General features: G+C 38.5%; 1 protein-coding gene and 1 long non-coding RNA gene across 6 annotated transcripts in view; both read left to right on the forward strand.

Annotated features, from left to right (window-relative positions):
* LOC141512831 (uncharacterized) overlaps window positions 1-12,161 on the forward strand; it is a 49,006-nt gene extending 36,845 nt beyond the window's left edge. Inside the window, exon 3 of the long non-coding RNA XR_012475604.1 lies at window positions 555-12,161. This is a non-coding gene — a long non-coding RNA (uncharacterized LOC141512831). The remainder of the gene's footprint in view (window positions 1-554) is intronic.
* A 3,180-nt stretch (window positions 12,162-15,341) lies between these two features.
* RASAL2 (RAS protein activator like 2) overlaps window positions 15,342-24,936 on the forward strand; it is a 317,365-nt gene continuing 307,770 nt past the window's right edge. For 4 of the 5 annotated variants that reach the window (XM_074222116.1, XM_074222118.1, XM_074222119.1 and 1 more), the window contains exon 1: window positions 15,342-15,555. In XM_074222116.1, coding sequence (XP_074078217.1) covers window positions 15,357-15,555 — 199 coding nt within the window. In that variant the 5' untranslated portion in view covers window positions 15,342-15,356. Of the gene's footprint in view, window positions 15,556-16,233; window positions 20,122-24,936 lie in introns of those variants that run through there. The other variant, XM_074222121.1, reaches the window with a different exon arrangement.

Below are 24,936 nucleotides of genomic sequence, written 5' to 3' on the forward strand. Positions count from 1 at the left end.
CAACTGAAAGGTCTCAAACAAGTCAATAACTTAAAAGAATATCACCCTGTCAAGTCCTGAAATCAGAGCTATGAGTTGAGGAAGAAAGTATCTTTAATTGAAATAAAAAGGCAGCAAACTTATTCCCTTGGGAAATGTTCAATAGATTTTCCCAACTAAAAAGACCCCTGACTTTTTTTTTATAATTTTAGGAGGACATGGGGAGAACACAGTATGAGGTAGCAAGGCTTGGTCTTGAGACCCAAGTGGACCTTGGTAATAAGAGCAAGGAAAGCCACTTCATGTCATGAATTCTAAAGGAATGGGTCAAGAACACTAGAAGCTGAGATCTAGCTTGAACTGGGTTCCCCTCAAAGCAACATCCCTGGTGGGGGGGGGAGTGGAGGTCTGCAGTGTGGTTCACCTCAACCTAATCTTATTATTGTAAAGGTAGGAATGTAAGGATATTAATGAAATTTTGATTATCACGATAACCAAATGGTTCAGGTAGTTCATACTTGGTAATGACTATTTACAATTGGTATTAACAATTTTCCATCATTAATAATTAACAGTTTTGAAGACTTCCCCTGGCTGGATGAGAACAATTTGTTCCAAAGGTCATGAAGGCAGTTGAAGTAGTTGCTATGGAGGGATTAGAGCTTGGTTAGACATCTAAGATACCAAGGTCATCCCAGACCATCATCAGTTGTCCTTTTGTCTTGCCACTGGACTTCAGTGATTCTGGAAGAAAGAGTACAACTCTGCCTCACTTAAATCCACTTCACACACAAGTCACATCAATCCATGATGTCAATGGTCCTCTTTGAAGATGAAAGATGGATACCAACATTGCTATGAAGTTCTAACATTCATTCAAAGCATCTTTTGAATATATCCATAAGTCCAAATGCTTGTGACTTATGTGTGTGAGAAGTTGTCTAACATCATGAAATAGATGTGTAACTCAAGGCTGGATGCCAATTAGTCACAAGAGGCAGCATGATACAATGTGGAAAGAGCACAGACCCTGTAATCAGAGGACTTGGTTTCAATTCTGCCTCTAATCTTGATCAAGTCACTGAACCTCATTTAGCCTCAGTTTCTTCATCTGTAAAATGAATTGGACTAAACTCTTCAGCTTGAAGTCTATGATCCAAAAAATCCATTCCCAATTGAATTCAACAAGCATTTATTAAATACCGATAATATATGTGTCAATGCACAAGAATTACAAAGAAAAACATGAAACAGACTTTGTCTTCAAGGAACTCTCACCTCTTATTGGGTGACCACATCATCTTTGATGGGTTTATCATCTCAATGAAGATAACTCAATAGCCTCTTGAGCTATTCTCCCAAATCACTAACTGCCCATTGTAAATCCCAAACTGGAGGTCTCATAGACATCTCAAATTTGATGTGTCTAAAACACAACTTGTCTTTCTCTGAAAACTCAAACTTTTTCTGAATTTCCCTATTACTGTGAAGGATAATTTTCTCCTCCAGAGTCATAGGATGGATGGACAGCACCATAATAGACAATTAAATATTTGTAAACTCAAAATCTTATTTTTAAAAATGTTGAAAACTATCTCTACATGGAATTGAAAAAAAATTATATTAAAAAAATGTGTTCTTCGTATCTCTAGCTATCTACAAAATGTTTTTGTTAGTAGAGACTAGTTGTCTCTGATTTTTAGGCTGTCCTGTCCTTGAAATCTTTGGATAAGTTCTATGCTGCACTGAGGACCACCATCCTTGATAGCAACATCCATCTCTGTAAAACCTCCATTCCTGTGATCACGGATACCTTGCAAAAGAAGTCCTTTTTCAAGGCAAGGAAGACCTCTATTTTTGGTAGTTTCCAAATGAATCTAGACTCTTTACATGAGAGTTAGTCCAAAGGCAAATATAAATTTTCCCAAATAACATCACTCAGTATAAATTGCTGAGAAAAATTGAAAGAAAGCACTGAAAGATTTTACTCTCCAGATTGTCCCCAGACCACAGAATTATAAATATTCACTGAAAGTACTAGGACACAGGTCCAACAATAACTGATTTTTTTTTAAAAACCACTTTATTTTTTCAATTACATACAAAGATAATTTTCAATATTCAATTTTTTGTAAGATTTTGAGTTCCACATTTTTCTTCCTCCTTCCCTTCCCTCTCCCTTTGATGTGAGTAGTCTAATATAGATTATACATGTATAACTATGCAGAACTGACTTTGGGGGGACCTAATTTCTTATCTCCACTTCTTTTTCTTATTCTCTGTGCTCTACCCTATAAGATACCATGACTTGGTCCCCTCGCTAGCCTTCACTAGAAGAATATCTAGTTATATGACAAAACTTCTATAAAGACCTCTCTCTCTCTCTCTCTCTCTCTCTCTCTCTCTCTCTCTCTCTCTCATCTTCTCTCTTTTTCTCTCAGCAAATACCCCTCAATCTGCCTTTCCAGTTAGGCACTTGGCCTTCAGATCAGATTTGGTGTGTCTATTGTTATCAGTCTGCATCTGTATGATTCAGTGGCTTCTCTTTTCTCATAGTTCTACTCTTGGTAGTGTCTCTAATTTAGTCACCTGACTCCAATCACCATCATATGCAGTAGCAGTCTGCATCACATCCTTGGGTTTAGGATAGGAAGAACTCTCCTATTCTCTTTTTCCAGAATTCTCAGCTTCAAGGTCACCTTCACAGGTCCTGTGAGGTCTAGGAAAGTCTATTCAGTTGCCATAGATACTCACAGCATCTTGAGGCTCCTTGGCATTTCTCCCAGTCTGGCAAAACAGGGGCTATGTATATAAAGCTTTAAGATTTCCAAAGCATTTTATATACATTACAGATCATAGATCTAAAGTTTGAAGGGGCCTCAGAGGCCATTTAGTAAAACTCTTTCCTTTTATAGATAAAAAGAAATTGAGAACCAGGGAGGATAAGTCACTTTCACAAGATTGCTTATATCACAAGTAGGACTCGATTTGAGCTAATTGCAGTCATGTAATTTTGTGTTTTTTACTACTTTGCAAAAGTTGGATACTGTTAGTTTAGAAGAATTGGAATGATTGACTGGTTGTGATTTTGGAGAGTAAAGTATCTCTTGAGATGGAGAGACCCTATTGCCATGGTCAATTTGCTAGAATTTCTTGCTTATTAATAACAATTCATCAAAAACCTCTATTGTTAATTGCCTTCTTCATTTACCCCCTTAGAAAATTCCCTAAGAACATCCAGAGGTCATACAAATCTGCAAAGAAAGCCTAGTATCTCAAAATTCTATTTTTTAAAAAACTTACCCCTTACTGGAGTACCCTTTGATAGGTGAAGCAAAATTTATATTACTTTGTACCAGAGAATTAGGAAAGCATTATAGGATCTGTGAAGGACAAATCTTCCTCCTTTCAAAAAAGGGGAAGAGAATGGCATTTGAAAGCTATAAGCCAGGGAAGCTTTACTTCACTGTCTATTTAAATTCTAAAGTACATTATTAAAGAGCTGATTAGTGAACATGTAAAAAAGAAAGAAGTCATCACAAAGAGACAGCATGGCTTCATCAAAGACAAGTTAGGACAGAATAATGTTATTTTCTTTTTTGACAGTGTTATTTAACTGGTTGGATCACGATCAGGGAAATATTGTAGATATAGTCTGCCTAGGTTTTTGTGAAGCATGTGAAAAAGACTTTCATGTTGTTCTTTGAGAAAAGACAGAGAGCTCTGGGCTTCAGGGAAGTGCAATTAGGTGAAATTGGTTGAATAGCCAAAGCCAAAGGATAGACAAATGGTTCCCTGTCACCTAGGCAGTAGGTCTCTATTAAGGTGCTATATCATAGGGGTGACTAGGTGGTACAGTCAATAGAACACCGGTCCTGCAGTCAGGAGTACCTGAGTTCAAATTCAGCCTCAGACGCTTCATAATTACCCAGCTGTATGGCCTTGGGTAAGCCATTTAACCCCATTTGCCTTGCAAAAAAAAACCCTAAAAAAGAATTTTTAAAAAAGGTAATAATCATTTCAGAGAAGCTTGAAAAATTTTGTATGAATTGATACTGAGCGAGATAAGCAGAACCAAAAGAACATTGTACACCCTAACAGCAACATGGGGTGATGATCAACTTTGATAGACTTGCTCACTCCATCAGTGCAAAGTTGTTTTCTATACTACATAATTTTTCTATCTCTATTATTTTATTTCTTCCTCAAGGATATATTTTTTTCTCTCAACACATTCAATTTTGATCAATGTATATATATCATGGAAACAATGCAAAGATTATGTTGGGGAGAGGAGAGAGGGAAGGGAAGGAGGGGAAAATGTAAAATTCAAAACCTTACAAAAATGATTGGTAGAAACTACTATTGTATATAATTGGAAAACAAAATATTTATATATGTAATAATAAATTATTATACCAGAAATCTGCTTGAATTTCTGCTATTTAACATTTTTGTTAATGATTTAGATAAAACAATGGAAAGCACGCTTACTAAATTTATACTGACTCAAAATTGGGAAAGATAGATAACAATATAGCTAACATGAGGTAGTAGGATTTTTCAAAAGTTCTTGATAGAGTTGAACGTTAACCTTACCAGTTCAAAAAATCAACTTTACATGCACTATATCAGGTCAGATCAACTTTAGATATAGTCCATTTTATTTTCCCAGTCTTCTCAAATTGAGATTGATCATTGTTTTGATCCAAATTAAGTCTTTCAAAGTGATTTGTCTTTGCACTATTATTGTTATAAATTTTTCTTTTCATTCTTCTTACTTCACTCTGCATTAGTTCATACAATTCTTCCCTGACTTCTGTGAATCTACTCTTTTCATATTACAATAAAATTCCACTACATTTATATACTATCTTTTGTTCAGTCATTTCCCAGTTGATGGGTACTGCTTTAGTTTTCAGGCTTTCCCAAACACAGAATGAGCTGCTCTGTTTGTACACAGGGGTTCTTTTCCTCTTTTTTAAAAAATTGTTCTGGGGACAAGGGCTAGTAGTGGTAAAACTGGGTCAAAGGCTAGGTAGGTGTGATTTAGTTACTTTCTTGTACATAGTTCTGGATGGATAGGACATATCAGTTTGTCACAATCTGCCAACAAATATCACATACTAGTCCTTGCCCCCTTGATGGTGATCCTCTGATGCCTTGCTGATATAGGAGGAAAAGAAACCAATTCAAGGCCAAGGACAAGAGATTCTTGCATCAGTTGGACCATCACCAATGGTTCTGTTTCCTATCAATCAGGCCATGGAGTGGAATGGTAAAGGCAAGTAAATAGGATGCCTTGCACAACATACTCTTCACTATAATAAACATAATTGTGCAAGTCATGATACCAATCACTTGATTGATTGGCATGATCCTTTTCAATACCAAAGGATGACTAGTAATTTGATGACTGGACCAATTTATAGATCTACTAATAGTGTATTATATATCTAGTTTCTTGATAGATTCTCCAATGTTTGTCATTTTTTTTTGATCAACTTTTTCAGTCTTATAAGCACGAGATGAAAACCTCAGAATTGCTTTAATTTTTATTTCTCTAGCCACTACTGATCTGGAACACTTTTCTTTTCATATGGCTGTAGACTGCATTCCTTTCTCTTACCCCATAGACTTCTGTCAATAGTCAATAAGCATTTGTGGTGCTAAGCACTGACATATAAATATGAAAAAAGAAAATTCCTGCCCTCAACAGGCTTATATTGGAGGCTTCCCCGTCCCCCGCTGGGGAAAACAAAGTAGAAAAAGGGTTAGGAAGAGATTGAAATACTTATTGTTAGAACTAAATGGAGTCAGTTGAGAAGTCTCAAAGAAGTGCAACCAGTTGAGAAACCCTATTAGCAATTAGCTTTCTTTTGGAATAGATGAGTCTCCTTTTTATTGGTAGCCTAGGTTAAAAGATAGCTCACAGGTTAGTCCATTTCTAGGTTTCTGTCTGAGATATGATTAGAAGTACTATCTGGAGAAGGGGGTGAAATATCAACATTTAAAGGTGCTTCTGAGGAAGTGGATGGCTATTATCTTTGGAAATTCATGAAGTCAAGCTTCAAGGTTTAGAGGTCAAGTATAATTCACTTGTTGAAAGCTCTGATCTAACGGAAAAGAAACCAGTTAATCCTCAAAAACTTTTTAATTAAAAAAAACTTTTTTTTTCATTTTTAAGGGACAGTTTCTCTTCTGCTAAAGGAAGTTTGGTAGTTTGGGAATTTTTATTCTGAAAGAAGATCAATCTAAAGATCACAGGAGTCATTTCCAAGGGCTAAAGCTGAGATTCACAGGGATTTTCAGAGAAAACAAGGAATTTGTTTAATTTGTTTTTTTACAATGAGACATGAGTGTTCATAGAGGTATTTAATAATTTCTTTTATAATGGTGCCTTCCGCTCTATTATAGAAAGATAAAATAAATTTCAATAAGGTTGAAAAGCTTAAAGTTAATACTCTTAGACCATAAAAGTCGATAAGCATTAATTAAGCATCTACACTCTAGGTACTCTAACACTGAGGATACAACAAAGGCAAAAAAAATAGTTCTTCATTTCAAGAAGAAGACATTCAATCAATTATGTACAAAGAAGATATTCACAAGATTTCTTAGAAATAATCAACAAAGGAAAAGCCCTCTTGGAATTAAATGATATTGGAAGAGTCTTCTTGTAGAAGGTGAGATTTTAACTTGAACTTGAAGGAAGCTAGAAGACAGTGACAGAAGCTAGAAGAGTGAGAGAATTCTAGGCATAGGATACAGTCAGCACAATTCTCCAAAATGAAGACATACATAAGGGGACATGAGAGAGAGTAGGAGTACAAGATGACATCAAGGTTATAAGCCTGAATGAGTGGTTACCTTGATAACAATAAGGAAGTAAGAAAGAGGAAAGGACTGAGGGGCAGAGGGGAGATAATGAATTGTTTCGGGCATGCTAACTTTAAAATAGCTACAGGTCATCCAGGTGGAGATCTAAAAAGGTAGTTAAGTGATGTGAGTCTGGAGGTTAGGACAGATGTTAGAGATAGATAAATGTTTTTGACAAATCATCAACATAGAAACAATAATTGAATTTTTGGGAACTGATGAGAACAGCAAATGCATAAATAATATAGTCAGAGAAAACTTGACAGCCTAGGAGATTCAAAAGGGGCAGCTAGGTGGCCGAGTGGATAGAGTACCAGCCTTGGAGTCAGGAAGACTTGAGTTCAAATCCAGCCTCAGACACTTAATAATTACCTAGCTGTGTGACCTTGGGCAAGTCACTTAACCCCATTGCCTTGCCAAAAAAAAAAGATATTGAGGAGGGGCAGACTTTCTACCTGAAAGGAGAGAGGAGTCTCATGAAAATCTAGAGAGAAGAGAGTTATTCAAAAAAAATATGAAGATGAAGAAAAGGTCATTAGATATGGCTCTCAAAAATAATTTTTAACTTTCAACAAAACATTTTCAGTTGAATGATGAAGACAGACTACAGGTAAAGAGTTAAGAAAGTGAGAGGAAAGGAGGTGTAGGCATTCATTATAGATGGTCTTCAAGAAGTTTATATTCTGTATTTGTGTTTTCATGATTGTTGATGCAAAACAAATGAAAGCTCTGTGCCTTGTTGGAAGCCAAAGATGTGATGAGGGAGAAGTGAGGAAGGAGAGTATTTCAGAAACCAGAGGCCACTTTTGAAAAAGACAGGGAGGTAGAATATGGAATGATATATGAGGAATAACTATCAATCCAATTTGACTGATACAGAGAGTATGGGAAAGGGAGTAATATAAAATACTGCAAGAGAGGTAGGTGGGTACCAGAATGTGTATGGTAGGTTAAAGGACTTGTGTCATCCTAGAGGCAACAGAGAGGAGTTACAAAGGTTTGAATAGGAGGAGTGGGGAACCTAGTGATACATTTGTGTTTGAGGAATTTGACTTAGCTAGCTATGTGGAAGTCTCTCTGCTTTAATAATTTTGGGTCATGCATGTACAGACTACTACTACTAGGGAACTTTTTTTAATCTGTCTTTGGAGTTGCATAAATTTTATTTCTCCCAAGTATGAATCTTAACTGAGATTCCTGCTACTACAGATTCCATTTATAACAAGTTTTCAGCACTTTTCAAGGAGAGCTTGCTGACACAGTTGTGGTTGAGAAGCAGGAGTGTGAGAAACCATGGAAATAACCCTTAAGTCCTACTTTAGTTTATGAACAAAGGTATATTTGTTTTATATATACATATATATATATTATATATATATACAATATAAACTATTTTTCAATCAACGGGTTTATTCTTTCTCTAAGGTCCAAGATCATATAGAGAATCCCAGAATCTCAAAATTGGGAGTTCAGAAAACTTCATATATCTAGATATGTGGTGACTTCAATAAAGAATAGATGAGGATGGTGAAAAAAATTTGGCAAATATGGATTACTGCATGCTTAAAACATCTGTTGAATTCAATTGAATTGATGAAAAAAAGAGGTCAGAGACTTGTAGATTACAAAGAAGTCTCATGCCTACATGATCAATACTTTCAGAAAAGAATGGGAGAGTATTAACCGTGGTAAGTATTAAATAACATTCTCTCTCTCTGAGAGTCATTTGTTAAATGAACTGAGTGTATCAGATCAATTTGTTAGAGCAAAGATTAAAATTAATACAAAGGTAAAAGAAAAACTGAAAATGAGAAAAAGATATGTGCAATGAAAGCACCTTAAACTTGACTTGCTTGAAAGTTATTGATAATAAAAACAGGAAATGAATGAAGGAAAAGTCATTGACATAGATTTTAATAATTTGGTAGAGAAATTTAATCAGTTAAAAACAATTGCTATTATAGAAAACTTGAAGTCTAAAAATTTCCTTGGCCAGTAAAGATTTAACTGTTTATGAAAGAGATATAACAGATAAGGGAAACACTGACTTAAATGGAAACTCATTTGTAAAATCTTATGCAAAAACATCTTCAGAGATTTTGAGCCATATGGTCTCACGAAATAGGGAGAAAGTAGATAGAAAAAGAAAGCTTGACTGATGGTATTGTAAAGAGAAATTTGAAGGAGGATAACAAATCTATGGAAAATGGATAAGATTTGCAAAGATTTTTATAAGAAACTCTTTTCACAAGCAAGGACAATGGAATCCCCACATTTAGAGTCTTAACAATAGTTACTTAATCTAACTTTTATGGTGGTTGTGACTATTTAGGAAATGAAAATAGACCTAGATAATAACAAGTGATATATATAAAATAAGAAGTCTATTTGCCAAAAGTTACTATGACAAGGAAATGTCTGAATAGAATATTAGAAATACCCTGAAAAAGCTAGATATTCTCATTTGTTGATTGTGGAGAAGTGAAGAGCTTAGGAATTTAGATTTGATTGGGGTGGAGAACTCTCTGTGAGGAAAATCCCTTTACCAAAGCAGATCAGCAGATATCACACATTTAGAAAGTTTTAGAAAGCTATTTGGGGCACTGAAAGCATGAATTACTTGTTCAGAGTCCCATAGCCAATATGTCAGAGGATGACTCAAACCCATGTCTTCTTACTCTCCAGGTACAACTCTGTAGCCTGGATCCATCATAAATTTGTATTACCTTAAATCACATTGATTCTCTATCTCATTCTCTGCAGTGGCTGTTTCAAATCTCTCTGCTAACCTAAAACAATACCTTTCCTTTACCCTTTAATGTGAACCCCTATTTGGTAAGAACTTCCTCATCTCCTTTTCAAAAAGCCCTTGACATCATTTTCATATATTTTCCCCTTTCTTCTATTTTCTGAAGATATGGTTTCTTCTCAATCAGATTATTTTTTCAATTTGCACCTTACCCTTTATCCCATACTCTCTAACTTTTCCATCAATCATCCTCACTCACTCTAATTTTCAATTTCTATCCTGCTACCAACAAATATGCCCAAGTCTTTCCCATCTCTAAAAAATTCTCACTATATCCCATCATTCCCACTATGATCCTGTATTTTTCCTCCCTTTTTAATTATACTCCTTGGAAAAAATCATTTATTCCAGGTTGCCTTCATTTCCTCTCCTCGTGCTCTTATTATTTGCCTGAAATATGCCTTCTCCTAACATCACTAAACTGACACAATTCTAACTAAAATTATCATTCATCTCCTAATCACTAAGTAAATGAACTTTTCTGAAATTTCATTTTCCTTATCCTCTAGAGCATTTGGTCCATTGGTCCATTTGTTTTCCTCCAATGCCTTTTGTTTTGAAGATTTTTAAATGGCACTGTTCTCTTAGTTCTCTTGCTGCCTGTCACCTTCTTAGACTGCTTTGCCTTTTCATCATTTATGTCACACCCATATGTGTGTATGTACCCATATGTATGTACCCCACCCCCCAGCCCCCAAGGTCTGTCCTGGACCTTCTCCCTTTACACTATTTTTTTGGTGACCTCATTCACTCTCTTGGGTTCAATTGTTGTCTGTATGAAGATGGCTCCCAGATCTATATGTTTAGCTACCTTTAGTGTGGGCTCCATCATGAAATGGATGTCTCACAGGCATCCTCAAACTCAACATTTTCATTATCTTTCTTTTCAAACACCTCTTTTCTGACTTCAACATTACTGAGGAATCCTTCAAGTCATCCAGATGTAGAACCTTAGTATTATAATTTGACTCCTCACTTTCACTTACTTGTCAAAAAAATGTTTGAATACAACATTTGGCATACTCTGAAAAAGCTAATCTCATTTGTGGATTGGGGGGGGGGGTGATGGAGTGAAGGGTCTAGGAATTTGGATTTGATGGGGAACTCCCAGTGAGGAAAATCCTTTTACCAATGTAGATCAGCAGCAGTTAACTCAACTAGATATGTTTACAAAGTTATTGGGGGCACTAGAAGCATGAGTGACTTGTCCAGGGTGCCAAAGCAAATATGCACCAATATTCATTAAGGGAAATAACAGGTAAATATAAAATGTAGAGATAAAATACAAAATTACAAGGTAGTTTGGGGAGGGCATGCAGTAGCAGCTGGAGAAACAGTGGCCCAATCTTTTGATTTCTCTACTGTTAGTGTGCCCCTTCCTTATATTTGGTTATTTTATGTTTATATTTACTATTTACTTTTTTCTACTACAGGGCAATCTTCTTTCAGACATAGATTAATTAATTAATTAAAAATAATTTCTTTATTTGATTGTTCACTCATTTTTGTCAGTTCTTTCTGACTCTTTATAACCTTTTTTGGGTTTCCTTAATGAAGACACTGAGTGGTTTGCCATTTTCTTCTCCAATTCACTTTATTGATGAAGAAACCGAGGCAAAAAGGGTGAAGAAGCTTGCATGGGTTCATATTTGAACTCATAACATGAATATTCCTGTTTCTAAGTCCAGTACTTTATCCATTGTTCCAATTCTTTCAATAAAACTGCAATATAAGAATATTTAATGGATGTCTAGATATAGAGTGCTAAGCCTAGAGTCAGTGAGACCTGAATTTAAATCTGTCCTCAGATACTTACTAGCTCTGAGACTCTGGGCAAGTCAATTCATGCTATTTGCCTCAGTTTTCTCATTTGCCAAGAAAACATCAAATGGAATACAATTAGTTGGGTACAACTAAACATCAAAACTGACTGGTGATGCCCTAGTCGCAACATGGGGGTGATGATCAACCTTGATGGACTTGCTCATTCCATCAGTACAACAACCAGGGTCAATTTGGGGCTGTCTGCAATGGAGAATACCATCTGTATCCAGAGAAAGAACTGTGGAGTTTGAACAAAGACCAAGGACCATTCCCTTTAATTTAGAAAAATAACTGATATCTTATTGTCTGATCTTGATATCTTATCTCTTTTACTTTATGTTTCTTCCTTAAGGATGTGATTTCTCTCTTATCACCTTCAATTTGGATCAATGTATACTGGCAAATTGCCTTCTGTGGGGGAAGGGAAGTAAGATTAGGGAAAAAATTGTAAAATTCAAAAATAAAATCTTTAATAAAAAAATCGACTGGTGATGACTGGTAAAGATTTGTCCAAGTAGAAACAGCTGATATACCAAAACACATTACTTTCCTTCTGATTTCTATATAGGTATGACATTGACAGTAATATTTCAAGTTTCTTTTTGTTTTTGTGGATAAAGCATTATTCTTGCTTGACTTGCTTCAGATCTTGCTGATAGTTTTATAACCTTAGAATGTTATACTTTACAAATGACTAATTCAATAACCCATCTCAGATGCATATATTTGAAAGTAAAATATTTCTAGAGTACCTTAAGTTTATGAAGCACTTTAATGTATGTGTGTGTGTGTGTGTGTGTGTATGTGTGTGTATATATAATATATATGTATATATGTATAATTCCATTTGAGCTTTACAACAACTCTGTGGAATAGATATTACAATTAATATTATTTCCAGTTTACAGAAGAGGAAAGTAAGACTCGGAGAGTTTAAATTATTTATCTAAGATCACAGAGCCATGTGGTATGAGGTAGGAATTGAACCTAGGTCTTTTTTTTTTTTGCAAGGCAAATGGGGTTAAGTGGCTTGCCCAAGGCCACACAGCTAGGTAATTACTAAGTGTCTGAGGCTGGATTTGAACTTAGGTACTCTTGACTCCAGGACGCATGCTCTATCCACTATGCCACCTAGCCACCCCTGAATCTATGTCTTTCTAACAAGTCTAGAAATCTATCTAATAGCCATTTGGGGGTCTTTGAAATAGATTATTGAAGAGATTGGCAAGAGCTCTGATATGTCTACATCTTTTTCTCTATAGCTGGTGCAGTGGATAAAGTGTTGGGCTTGAATTCAAGAAGACTCATCTTCCTGAGTTCAAATCTGTGACTCATTTCCATTTGCTTCAGTTTTCTTTTCTTTTGTTTTAATCCTTCTTTTTAGGTTTTTGCAAGGCAGTGGGGTTAAGTGGCTTGTCCAAGGCCACACAGCTGAGTAATTATTAAGTGTCTGAGGCTGGATTTGAACTCAGGTACTCCTGACTCCAGGGCTGGTGCTCTATCCATTGTGCTGCCTAGCCGCCCTGCTTCAGTTTTCTTAACTGTAAAATGAGATGGAGAGGAAAATGACAAACTATTCCAATTCCTTTGCTAAGAAAACCTCAAATGGAACGAGGAAGAGTTGGTTAGGACTGAAAAATAACATCTGTATCTATATTTAAATATCTATCTTATACATAGATATCAGGCAAGAAACATAGGTTCTAGGCTTAAGTCTTTCATTAATTCTGACTAATGGTAAATCATTTAACCTTTCCCTTTCTTAATTTCTTCATAACTATGGTTGTTCACATTTATAGAACCCTTTATAGTTTTATAAAACACTTTAAAAAAAATCACCCTTTGAAGTAGTGACTCTCTACTATTATCATCCTCATCTTACAAATGAGAAGTAAAGTGAGGTGCCCAAGTTTACATGGCTAGTAAAGTAGAAGAATCTGATGGTAAAACCAAGTCTTCTGTCTGTAGGTTCTCTATTCTTCTCACAATCTTAATATGCCTCTGTTTATCTGCAAAATGAGATGGTTAAAATATCCTTTAGCTTTTGTTTTGTTTTGTTTCTGTGATTCTAAATCAGAGTTTGGAGGAAATTCAAATACTTCCTGCCATTCAACCAGATAGGTCCAAACAGGACACTCAGCATCCAGAGTTAAACTGGCTGTTTATTGACCAGTTCCTTGAGAAGAAAAAAGAAAAGTAGAAATCAAAGCGAGTAAAAAAACAATGCAAAAAGTCTGTCGGACTTTAACCTTTGGGTTCCATCATCTGAATGGACTACAGAACCGCTATTAGGGAACCCGGTGTAGAGGGAGCAGGGGTTTCTGTTTTCCTGGGCTTCTGCTAGACTGGAACTGAGGAGGCCTTTCCTGGCTGGGCATCCCAGGAGCTGGGCCGGGTCAAAATGCCAGTGATGTCACTGGAGGCCAGAAAGACCCCCTTCTCACACACACACACACACACATACACACACACACACATACACACACATAGACACACATACACACATACAGAGACACATACACAGAGACACAGAGAGACACACACATAGAGACACACAGACACACACACACTGACACACACACATACACAGACACACACAGAGATACACAGACACACACAGACACACAAAGACACACACGCACACATATGCACACACAGACACACACAGACATACGCACACACATGCACACACAGACACACAGACACACAGACACACACAGACACACTGACACACACAGAGACATACACAGACACGCACACACACAGAGACACACAGACACACATGCACACAGAGACACACACAGACATATGCACACACACGCACACACAGACACACTGACACACACACAGACATACACAGACACGCACACACATACAGAGACACACAGAGACACACAGACACACATGCACACACAGAGACACACACAGACATACGCACACACATGCACACACAGACACATGCACAGACACACATACACACTGACACACACAGAGATACACAGACACGCACACACACACAGAGACACACACAGACACACAGGCACACATGCACACACAGAGACACACACAGACATATGCACACACACATGCACACAGACACATGCACAGACACACAGACACACATACACACAGACACACTGACACACACAGACATACACACACACACACACACATACAGAGACACACACACACAGACACACTGACACACACAGATACACAGACACACACACACCCAGACATATGCACACACACAGACGCGCACACACACACAGACGCGCACACACACACACACACGCACACGCACACGCACACGCACACACGTGCTGGGTGCCAGGCGGAGGGCAGGGACCCGCTGGGCGCCTCCCGCGCTTTTGCCCCTGGGCCGCGCCGCCCCCCCCCGCGCCCGCCACGCGCCCCGCTGTCCCTGGGGAAGGGGCGGCTTTCTCCAGCGCGGGCTCAGCTGGGGCCCGCGGCGCGGCTTCCCGCAGGCGGGGGGAGGGGCGGGGCGTGCGCGGGCCGGCGGGGCCGGCGGGGGCGGGGCGTGCGCGGGCCGGCGGGGGCGGGGCCGGCGGGGGCGGGGCGGGGCGGGCGGGGCGGGCCCGGCCGAAGCGCTCCGCCTCCGATTGCTCCTGCCTTCCCGGCCGCCCCGCCCCTCGCGGCGCGCCCCGCCCGCCCGCCAGGCCGGCCCGCTCGGCCCTCCATTGCTCGGGTCTATCACCCGGGGATGCCGCCCGCCGCCGAGCCCGGAGGAGGCGGCCCGGCCTGAGCGCCGGCCCGGGGGAGGCCAGGGAGCGCGCGGGAGCCGCAGCCCGGCCGGCCCGCGGCGCACCTGAGGCGGCGAGCGCGGCGCCCGGCCCCGCCGGCCATGGAGCTGTCCCCGGCCTCCGGCGCCGCCGACGCGCCCTCCTGGCCGGACCTGTACTCCGCGCTGGACGCCGACTCGCCGCTGCCCCCCGACGAGCCGGACGCGGGGGTCCCCCTGGGCGGCGCCGCGGCCGGGGGCGTGCTGGACCGCATCCTGCTGGAGTCCGTGTGCCAGCAGCAGAGCTGGGTGCGGGTGTATGGTAAGAGCCCGCGCCTGCCCGCGCCTGCCCGCGTCCTGCCCGCGCCGTGCCCGCCCCTGCCCGCGTCCTGCCCGCCCCTGCCCGCGTCCTGCCCGCGCCTCGGGGGCTCGTCCGCCCGGGCGGGGGGCGTGGTGCGGCCGCCCCTGGGCAGCCCCTGCGGGCAGGGAGGAGGGGGGGGCAGGACGCCCCCAAACCGCCGCCCCGCCCCCGGCCCCGGCCCCGGGCCGGCCTGGCACCCCGGCCCGTCCCCCTGCCCGGGAGCCGGTCTTCGGCTCCGCTCCCACCGCGGCGGGCACCGGGCTTCTTTCTGTGCCGTCCCCCCCAATGCCGGCCGCTGCCTCACCTGGGGCTCAGTCTCCGCCAAGAGGGGCCCGGTGCCCCGGTGAAGCCCCACGGGTTGTGGAGGTCGGGGGCCCGGGGAGCCGCCTCCGAAGTGCCAGAGGAGTGGCAGTGACCGGAGGAGAAGCCCCGCGCGCCCCCGGGCACCGGACTCCAGTGAGGCGTCCGCGAACCGAGGCGGCCGGGAGCCGGGGGCAGCAGAGGCGAGGGCGCCCCGCGGCCCGCGTCCTGCCCGATGGCCCCGCGCGGGTCGCGGCTTCGGAGGCTGCCTCACTGGCCAAGGCAGTGGCTTGCATGGGTTCATGCACTCTGGAAGATTTTTACATGAGTCTTAAGCATCTATCTCTACATAAATATGAATATATGACATATGCATATAGGTAGACACACATGCACAATACATACACACACACACACACACACACACACATATATATATATATATATATATATATATATAGAGAGAGAGAGAGAGAGAGAGAGAGAGAGAGAGAAACAGAAAATGCCACTTGGTATCATCCAAAGTCATTTGCATCTTTTACTCAGTATTTTATTTTCCCGCTGGAAGAATTGAAGTAACAAAAGTTACTTCATGTCCCACCTGAGCTAGAAATCCTACTGCCTGAATTTGTATCCTGTTGCTAATCCTCCTTGGTCACTCCTTTCTTGCTAGGATTACTTAAAATCTGAAGCTGGGCTACGAAGGACTAGTGCTTGTTTCTTAACTCTGACCCCAGCAGGCTGCTTGAACAAAGTTATTTACTCATTTAGTATAATTCTGGTTGATTTTCCAAACCCTGGACTTCTGGAATAAATAGACAATGTTTTCTTAACATATTCCCAAGACTTCCCAAGGGATTCAGCATGGTGGCTTAGTGGAACTGGCATCTGTCTTTTCAAGACCTGCATTCAGATCTCTCCTTTGACTTCTACTGGCCCTGAGACCCTCAGTTAATTACTTCATATTCCAGTGCCCCAGGCAACTCTTTTAAGACTCTTAAATTGTTGGTAAAGCCTCCTCTGTTTTGGTAGAAGAAGTTCATTTAGAGCTGCTTAACCAAATGAAATATAGGTCTTCAAAAAATTATTAGCCAGGTTAGAGTTTGTTCCTTAAAATAATTTGAAAATATGAATTGATCCATTCATTTTAAAAGTCATAGAATTCTCATTTCATTGTGATTTCTTTTTTACTTTACAAACTAAGGGAATTAATTTTGTGTATTTTTTTAGTTTTAATATCTTCTTTACTCCCATCTTGAACCCTTCTTTACTTTGATACCTTCATCTGGAGATTCCAGAAGCTAATGGAATTGATAATGACTTCTGTATTTTTATCTCTGACTTGATCATGAACACTTCCCTTATCCACAGATAAGAAAGGTAATTTCTTCCTTACCTCCCATATGTAAGTCATAGATCCATTTGGAGCTTATCTTGGCATACAGTGTGAAAAGTTGAGCAGTTACCTGTTTTCTTCCAGATAACTTTTCAGGTTTCCCACATCAATTTTTGTCAGATAGTGAGACTTTACTCCAGTTAGGGCTTTGGAGTTTTTCTTGAACATTATCTTATGGTATCTATTTGTTTCTAAGCCTGTTGTCTACCTAATCTGGATATTTCACCAAATAGTGCTGATGTGCCTGTTTTATTGCCCTTTGAAAAACTTTTAATTTAACCTATTAGTTAAAGTAGAAAATGAAATTCCCACCTTTCCCATGCTTCCCATTCTGGGGGCTACTTATTTTGTTATGTTGCTGTTTTTATATCTTAAGTTCCTTGGCTCATAGTAATTTTTTTGTTTTGGCAAGGCTTCAGTGACTTCCCCAAGCTCACACAGCTAATAACTATCACGTATCTGAGGCTGGATTTGAACTTAGGTCCTCCTGACTCCAGGACTGGTGCTCTATCCACTGCACTGCCTAGCAGCCCCTTAATAAAGTTTTTTTTAGTTTTTTTTGTTTTTTTTTTTTTGCAAGGCAATGGGGTTAAGTGGCTTGCCCAAGGCCACACACCTAGGTAATTACTAAGTATCTGAGGTCGAATTTTGAACTCAGGTACTCCTGACTCCAGGGCTGGTGCTTTATCCACAGCGCCACCTAGCTGCCCCCATAATAAATTCTTAATGAATGATTTGATGGTTTTATTTTTGAACCTCCAATTCTTGTTTGGATTGGAATATCTGTCTCTTTCCCTTTTACTGAGGTCAAAGAGATTTTTCTGTAAACCATTCTTTAATCTTTACAAATAGAACTTGAAGAAATCCAAGCACTGAAAATATACTTCCCAGAACATTAGGGCTTTAGGATCAGGACACCTCAGTTCTGTATAGTCTTGACTCTGGCACTAAACCTTGTGACTTTGAGCAAGTCTTGTTTTAGGTTGAAAGTAGTTTGGACTCTGACACACAGTAGACTTGGGGTGAGGCCTTGGCTCTGTCATTCACTCTCTGTCTCTGTGACCTTGGGTTAAATGTCTTAATTTGTCTGGGTCTTAGTTTCTTCATCAAAATCAAGTGGTTGGATTAGATAATCTTGGAAGTTTTTATTAACTCTGAAATTTATTTCTGTAATTCTAGTCATAATTTATCCTTGTACACACAGTCAGCCTTAATTTTGGGGCCAGCTCTAATCCGTTCCCTTACTGTATTTAACCATCGTCAGCAGAAGTTCTGAGGGAGGTATTTCATCTGTAGATTAGTGAACTGAATTTTAAAAGAGGAAAGTCTTGAGTTGGCTATAAAAGCATTCATTTAATTGACAAACTTTTTTTAAGTTTACCTCCTAATGTATGAGTTACTTTGGTTAGGCGTAAGGGAAGATACATAGCCAAGTAAGTTCAATTACCATCCTTGTCCTATTGGCATGGCTCTTAACTGTCAGACTGCTGGGAAGAGATATGGCATGTATCCAGGTTATTATGATAGGTATTTAATAAATGCTTATTTCATGAATCAAAATAGGATAAGCTCAATGTTTAAGATGAATGCAATCAAGGTAAAAGGAAAATTCAGAAAGCGTTTTGGCTTGAATATGAGGGATGGTTTTATGGAGAAAGGTGGCTTAAGATAAATGTGGGGGGCTAAGAAATCAGAAAGGGGAGTCTGCACTAGAGCACTTTTGAATTCCAATTTAAAATATTTCTGTGGGTTTTAGAGATAGGTTTCCACTCATTGTACTATAAGTATTATTGACTGGAAGGGACCTTATAAGTCAAGTCTAACTCTCATTTTATAGATGAGGAAACTAAGGTTATAGAGGTGAAATAATTGGACATGAGGCCCCACAGAGAAGCTGCAGAGCCAGGATGCATACCCAGTCAAAATCCAGACCTCTTGTCAACACATCCTGAGCACACATTGCAATGCCTCTTGTTTGTGTGGCTCATATCTTCTGGAATGTACTTCTTTTGTTTGATAGAAGTTTAATTAAATATGCACCGATCTTTTATAGACTGATCAGAGATTAAAAATGGATATTCTACTTTTCACAAGAGAATATCAAGACAAATTACAAAGCAGAAGCTTAATTGTGGTTTAGCTTGTCAGTATAGAAACAGTGTTTTGATTTTTAATTACTATTGATAAGTTTGGATTTGTTTATAGTAAATTTGTCTTGGTTTCTATACCACCAAAATTTGGATTGCCTTTTTTTTTGGGAGCGGGGTGTGTATATGTTGTACATGTAGATCAGTATTTGAGAGAAAAAGGAACATTTTTGAGACACAGATGAGAAGAAAACTTCCTCTTAATCTTTCTTAAATCCCAGATTGTTATTCATTCTGTTGATGTGAGCAGTGATCCTGGTCCATCTGTCCCTTGATCATTTGGATTTCAACCTGACTGAACTAGTGGGTAGTAAAGTACTTAAACTGAAGCATGCCACAAATAGCTAAATATGGATGCAGAATCCAAGAGCATCAAATGGACAGCATTTTTCAGATATTTATAGCCTGAAAGCAAGTCAGTGGCAGGAAAAAAAAAAACTCAGCTGCCTAGCTGAAGGAAGCAGGAGGGCAAAGTTAGCCTCACTGTCTGTGCTTTCTGGTAAACAGTGAGAACATTTAGAATTGACTACTTTACCCTGAATGGGTGGCAAGAGAAGGATCAGGAGCAGCAGAAATTTAAAGTACCAGTTACTAGCATTGCTTGCAGTCTTTATACAACAGCTGTTTGAGTAAAAGATGGCTCTGCAAATATGTGCTTTAGTTCTTGGATGGTTGATGTAAAAGGTTGGTTGATGAAAAAGCAAATCAGTAAGAATTGGAAATGATATGTGTTTTAACAGCTAAGGAGAAAGGGGACACAATCATTTTTTCAGCTCATCGATTACTTTTTATTCAGTCATAGCTTATTAATGATTGATGGAGGAAACTGAAACTTTTGAGTAGTTACTTTTTCAGCAAATGAAAGAAAAAATGAGTAGCCACATTGTAGCCAAGTTTGATGAGAATTTGGAAAAAATTTTCTCATGATTTGGCTTTTTTTGGTAGGGCAAAGATAATTTCCACTATGAAATATTGCCATTGTTTCATAAATTAACCCAAAGGGCAAGCATTGCGGGGGTGCCGGGTGTTCAGATTTGGCTTTTTTTTAAGGTCTGGAAAGAAACTTAATTGTGATTTTACATTTTACATTTACATTTTACATTTTACATTGACTTGATGGTTTACCTCTTCTATGGGTTATGAGGAACGTATTGTCCTTTTATATTCTAAACATTTGAAGTTGAATATTTTATTTAATCTATAAATATCTTTATATTGTCTCTTAAAATCTGTACTTAGTGAAGTTTTTCAATAAAACATTATTGTATGAAGTTCTGTTGATAAAAGATTTTTCAGGTTGCATTAGCAAACACCCTAAGTATTTAAAAATAGTTAAATTACCTCGGTTTCAGGTAAGGCCTCTATCTTCCCCTTTTTTTCTCTCTCTGCCTAAACATCATACCCAAATTATTTTCTTAACAATCTTAATGGAATTCTTTCAGGTGAAAAATTTGAATTTTAATTCTTTGTCTTGAATTCTATATTTAGAATTTGGATTTGAATACTTTTTTGGTATTAAACAAACTCACCTCTTATTTTCTCTTTCATTCTATTTGTTTATATCTCAACAGTAATGTATTAAAAATTTCTTATTGTATAAGAAAGAACCTAGTAGACTGTTTGAGAAAATACTTTGTTTTAAATACTAATGGGCTTCAAATGATCCCCATTTTTGTTTCTATGTAATTTAAAAGAAATTTAACTGAAATATTAATTAGCATGTATTTGGTAAATGTGTGTCTTAGATTATAATTTCCTTTAGGTATTATTTTTATTTATTCCTCCATGCCTAAAATAATGCTTTATGTATAGAATTTAAAATATTTGTTGAATTGAATTACATTAATCTTTATATGATGGATTTAAAAAATATCTTAGCTTCTTTTTTGCTCCTTATAATGACTAAGATAATGACTTTTTTACGAATAAAACTAGTTTACTGAAGTGAGTTTACACACACAAATAAAACTAGAAATTAATTGAGGTGAGTATGCTATGAAAGTGTATGGAATGATCCTTTCAGGAGTGTGCCTAATGTGAAAAAGAACTTTGGATTTTGTTTTAGAAATATTGGATTTGCTTTTTGCCAACTATACAATTTTGGATAAGTCATTTCAACTCCTTGGACTGAATATTACCATTAGGTTAAAAAAGATATCTCTGGGATGTCTTCTAGTTCTAAACTCTTATGACCATTACTAAGAGCTAGATTTCCTATATTTATTGAATGGGTTGATTTACAGGATTGAGTACAAGGATTTGTTTTCATATTTTTAAAGAATTAAAAAAAAGGACTTATTTTCCTTTTTTTGTTTTTATATACACTTATGGCTTTGCTTTATGGAAAGAAAATTTTAAGAAATTAGTGGTTAGAGGGGAAAAATATGATTTTGTGATAAAGTAGTTTTTATTAAGAACATTAAGATGAAAATGTTGGCAAGTCAGTGGGCTTGTTCAGTCTCCTATTTTGTAATATTGAAATGAGTTACTTATTAGAATTAAGTTTGGTAGCATTAGAAATTAAAGGTTACTTCAAGTCAAAGGTTTATGTGATAGCTGCTCTCTCTAGTGGTGGACAATGATTTGATCACTTTTTAAATAGGTGAAAGCATTCAATTGATATTAAATGACTGAGTTAACCTACAAAGTATTCAGCTGTCTGCTCCCATGTGTCTTTCTACTAAAATAATTTTTTGGACTGTGGGTAACTAGAGAGGTGTTTGGTCTTGTTAAACAGGAGGAGCTGGAAGTGTGCTGAGAGCACTACTGAAATTACTTCACTCTGGCTTGGCAGAGAAAGAATTGCTTTCTGGTGTTTTGTAAAAACACCTTTCCTTCCAAAATATACCTAAGTCTTTCATAGTACCAGTAGATAAAACTTCCCAGGGTGAAGGCAGCCACCAAGCATCATGGGTTTCTTATACAAATAGGAGGTGAAAAGAGAATTGTCTTGCTTAGCCCAGAACAGTGGTTTTAATATGTGCTAAGAAAAGGAAATAGAAATTGAACTCTTGAGATCACATACAAGGTTTCAGTTGTTAGGATATGATATACAAATCAAGCATACTCCTTATCTCATTAATACTTTACCTTCAAGGGAAACCCCAAGTGAATTATTTTTTCCAATTTTCATTTCAGGTGGCAGGAGATTGAGAATCCTACCTTCCCTTACCACATTTAGTTATTTTTCTGCTTTGGTCTTAGGAATGTAGTTTCTGAGATGTTGATAGCGATTTCTTCCTTTTGTAAGTGGTTTCCATGGTTGGCTTAAGTAAAATTTAGGTGTCCCCTGTTGTCTTTTTCTCTCTTCTTACCACTTTCCCTTCTCTTCTCCCCCCTTTTCCCTTTCAACTCTTCAAACTATTTCTCTGTCTCAGTTGGAAATGCAGAGATCATTCATAAGACCAATCCCAATACTGATTGGCATAAAAGCTTTAACCTATTCTATTTTTTCTGACCTGGGCTACATATACTCTCTCTGGCAGCTTGGTGGCCCTATCCATTCCTCACGTGCCAGGCTTAGTTTGGATACCCAACGAAGTTATTAGCATAGATGCCTTTGAGAAATCCCAAACTCAGGGCTCTACCAACCTCACCTTTCCTGGAAGCAGATATCATAGACTGAGCCATCATCCTGTGACCCAATTGCTGTTTGTAGTCTTATTAAAAGCCTGTATAAGTTGATGTCATATTCAGGTTATAATAACCCTAAAATGCCCTTGTGAATATTCTCTTCATTATGGAATACATTATAATTGAGCAGATAAGGAGAAAATTTTGAATATATAGTTTAAATGTCTGAAGGAGCTGATATGGAGAGAGAGAAGTGAAATAAATTATTTAAGGCATTTAAGAGAGACTGTGTTATCTTGTAAAGACTGGAAATCAGGAGACATGAATGCTAGACTTAGAGATATGACCTTGGGAAAAATCACTTCATGACCCTGGACCATAGTTTCAGATGTAATGAGGCAGTTGGAGTAAATCATTAAGGTTTCTTTAAGTTATTCCACAATTCTTGGGGCGGCCAGGTGGCGTAGTGGATAAAGCACCAGCCTTGGAGTCAGGAGTACCTGAGTTCAAATCCAGCCTCAGACAATAATTACCTAGCTGTGTGGCCTTGGGCAAGCCATTTAACCCCCATATGCCTTGCAAAAACCTAAAAAAAAGTTATTCTATAATTCTGAATGTTCAGTTTATGCATTAATGGACGTGATATTTTCTATATGCTGATTGTAAAAGGTAGAAACAAGGATTTTTTTTTTACTGTGGCAAAAGAAATTACCTATGATATTTTAAGGTCATAGAATACAAAGATCTAAAGGATCTGAGAAATTATCTAAGTCTTCTGAATTTCAATCAAAGGAAACAGTGGAGAGAAGTAATTTACTTTAGGTCACACAGTTATTGACAAAACTAGGATCCAGGCAGCTTCTTTGTCTCCAAAACCAAAAGTTAAAAGGTGCTTTACAATTGGTCCTTTGGTCCCATTTTATAGATGAAGATGTCAGGATAGTAAAATGAAATGTTAAGTTTTAAAGCATGACAAAAATATTGCATGACCTTTCTTCAAAATTATTTTGTTGATTATCCCTCTTAAACTTTGAAGAAGTATAATAAGGATTGTGTCTTCTCAAGATCAAAGGTGGTGTCAGTAACTGAGTTGGGGTGGAAACTCAACCTAAAATACCCCAGCCTGCTGATTTCTGCCCCCCCCCCCCCCAGCTTTCCTTTAGAGAAATAGATTACTAAAGCTGAAGGTCAGGAAAACTTGATGACAGTGAGAAATGCCAGATTGTTAGATTCACAGTCTTTAAGGGAAATGACTGAAGCACTGTTACCTAGGATACTCAAAACAAAAGTGGACAAAACAAGCCGAAACTACAGTGATGAGAATAACCCTGCAATGACCTTCAAGAGGTAGAAGAGATGCCTGAGTAGATCTTTTCCATCTTTTTCTGTATTTTTTTGAACACTAAAAATCTTTTGGGATTTGAAACTGTCATTGAAGTAAATTTGACTATTTTATGTGTAATATTTAGACCTTTGGATATGACCTAATAACTTTTTCCTCCCTTCATTTCTGTATGATTCATTCAATTAAATCTTCTTACTGTGGTGCAACATGCTGTTTTGGAATGCTTTCAGATAGATTTCAGGCGGCACTTTTATTAAATTATTTAGCACAGTGCAGCAAACTTCATAGTATTATAATTATTATAATGCTGTCTTTTTTATATACTGACTTCCATCATTAGTAGGGTATAGAAATTTAATTATTCTTTCATTAAAAGATTATAGGATTTGTTCTTATCAGTGGTTTCACTTTAATAACATATATTCTTCCAATTGCTAACTGCGATTTAGGGGCACAGAGCAACATAACTGGCCTATTCACAATAACTATGACCAGCACTGTGCTTTAATCAGTTGAACTTAACTAACCATAGAAATAACAATATATAAAACTTTTAGAAGTTCAACTTTATAAAGTTTAGG

This window comes from Macrotis lagotis, chromosome 2, assembly GCF_037893015.1.
Source record: "Macrotis lagotis isolate mMagLag1 chromosome 2, bilby.v1.9.chrom.fasta, whole genome shotgun sequence".
NCBI lineage: Eukaryota > Metazoa > Chordata > Mammalia > Peramelemorphia > Peramelidae > Macrotis > Macrotis lagotis.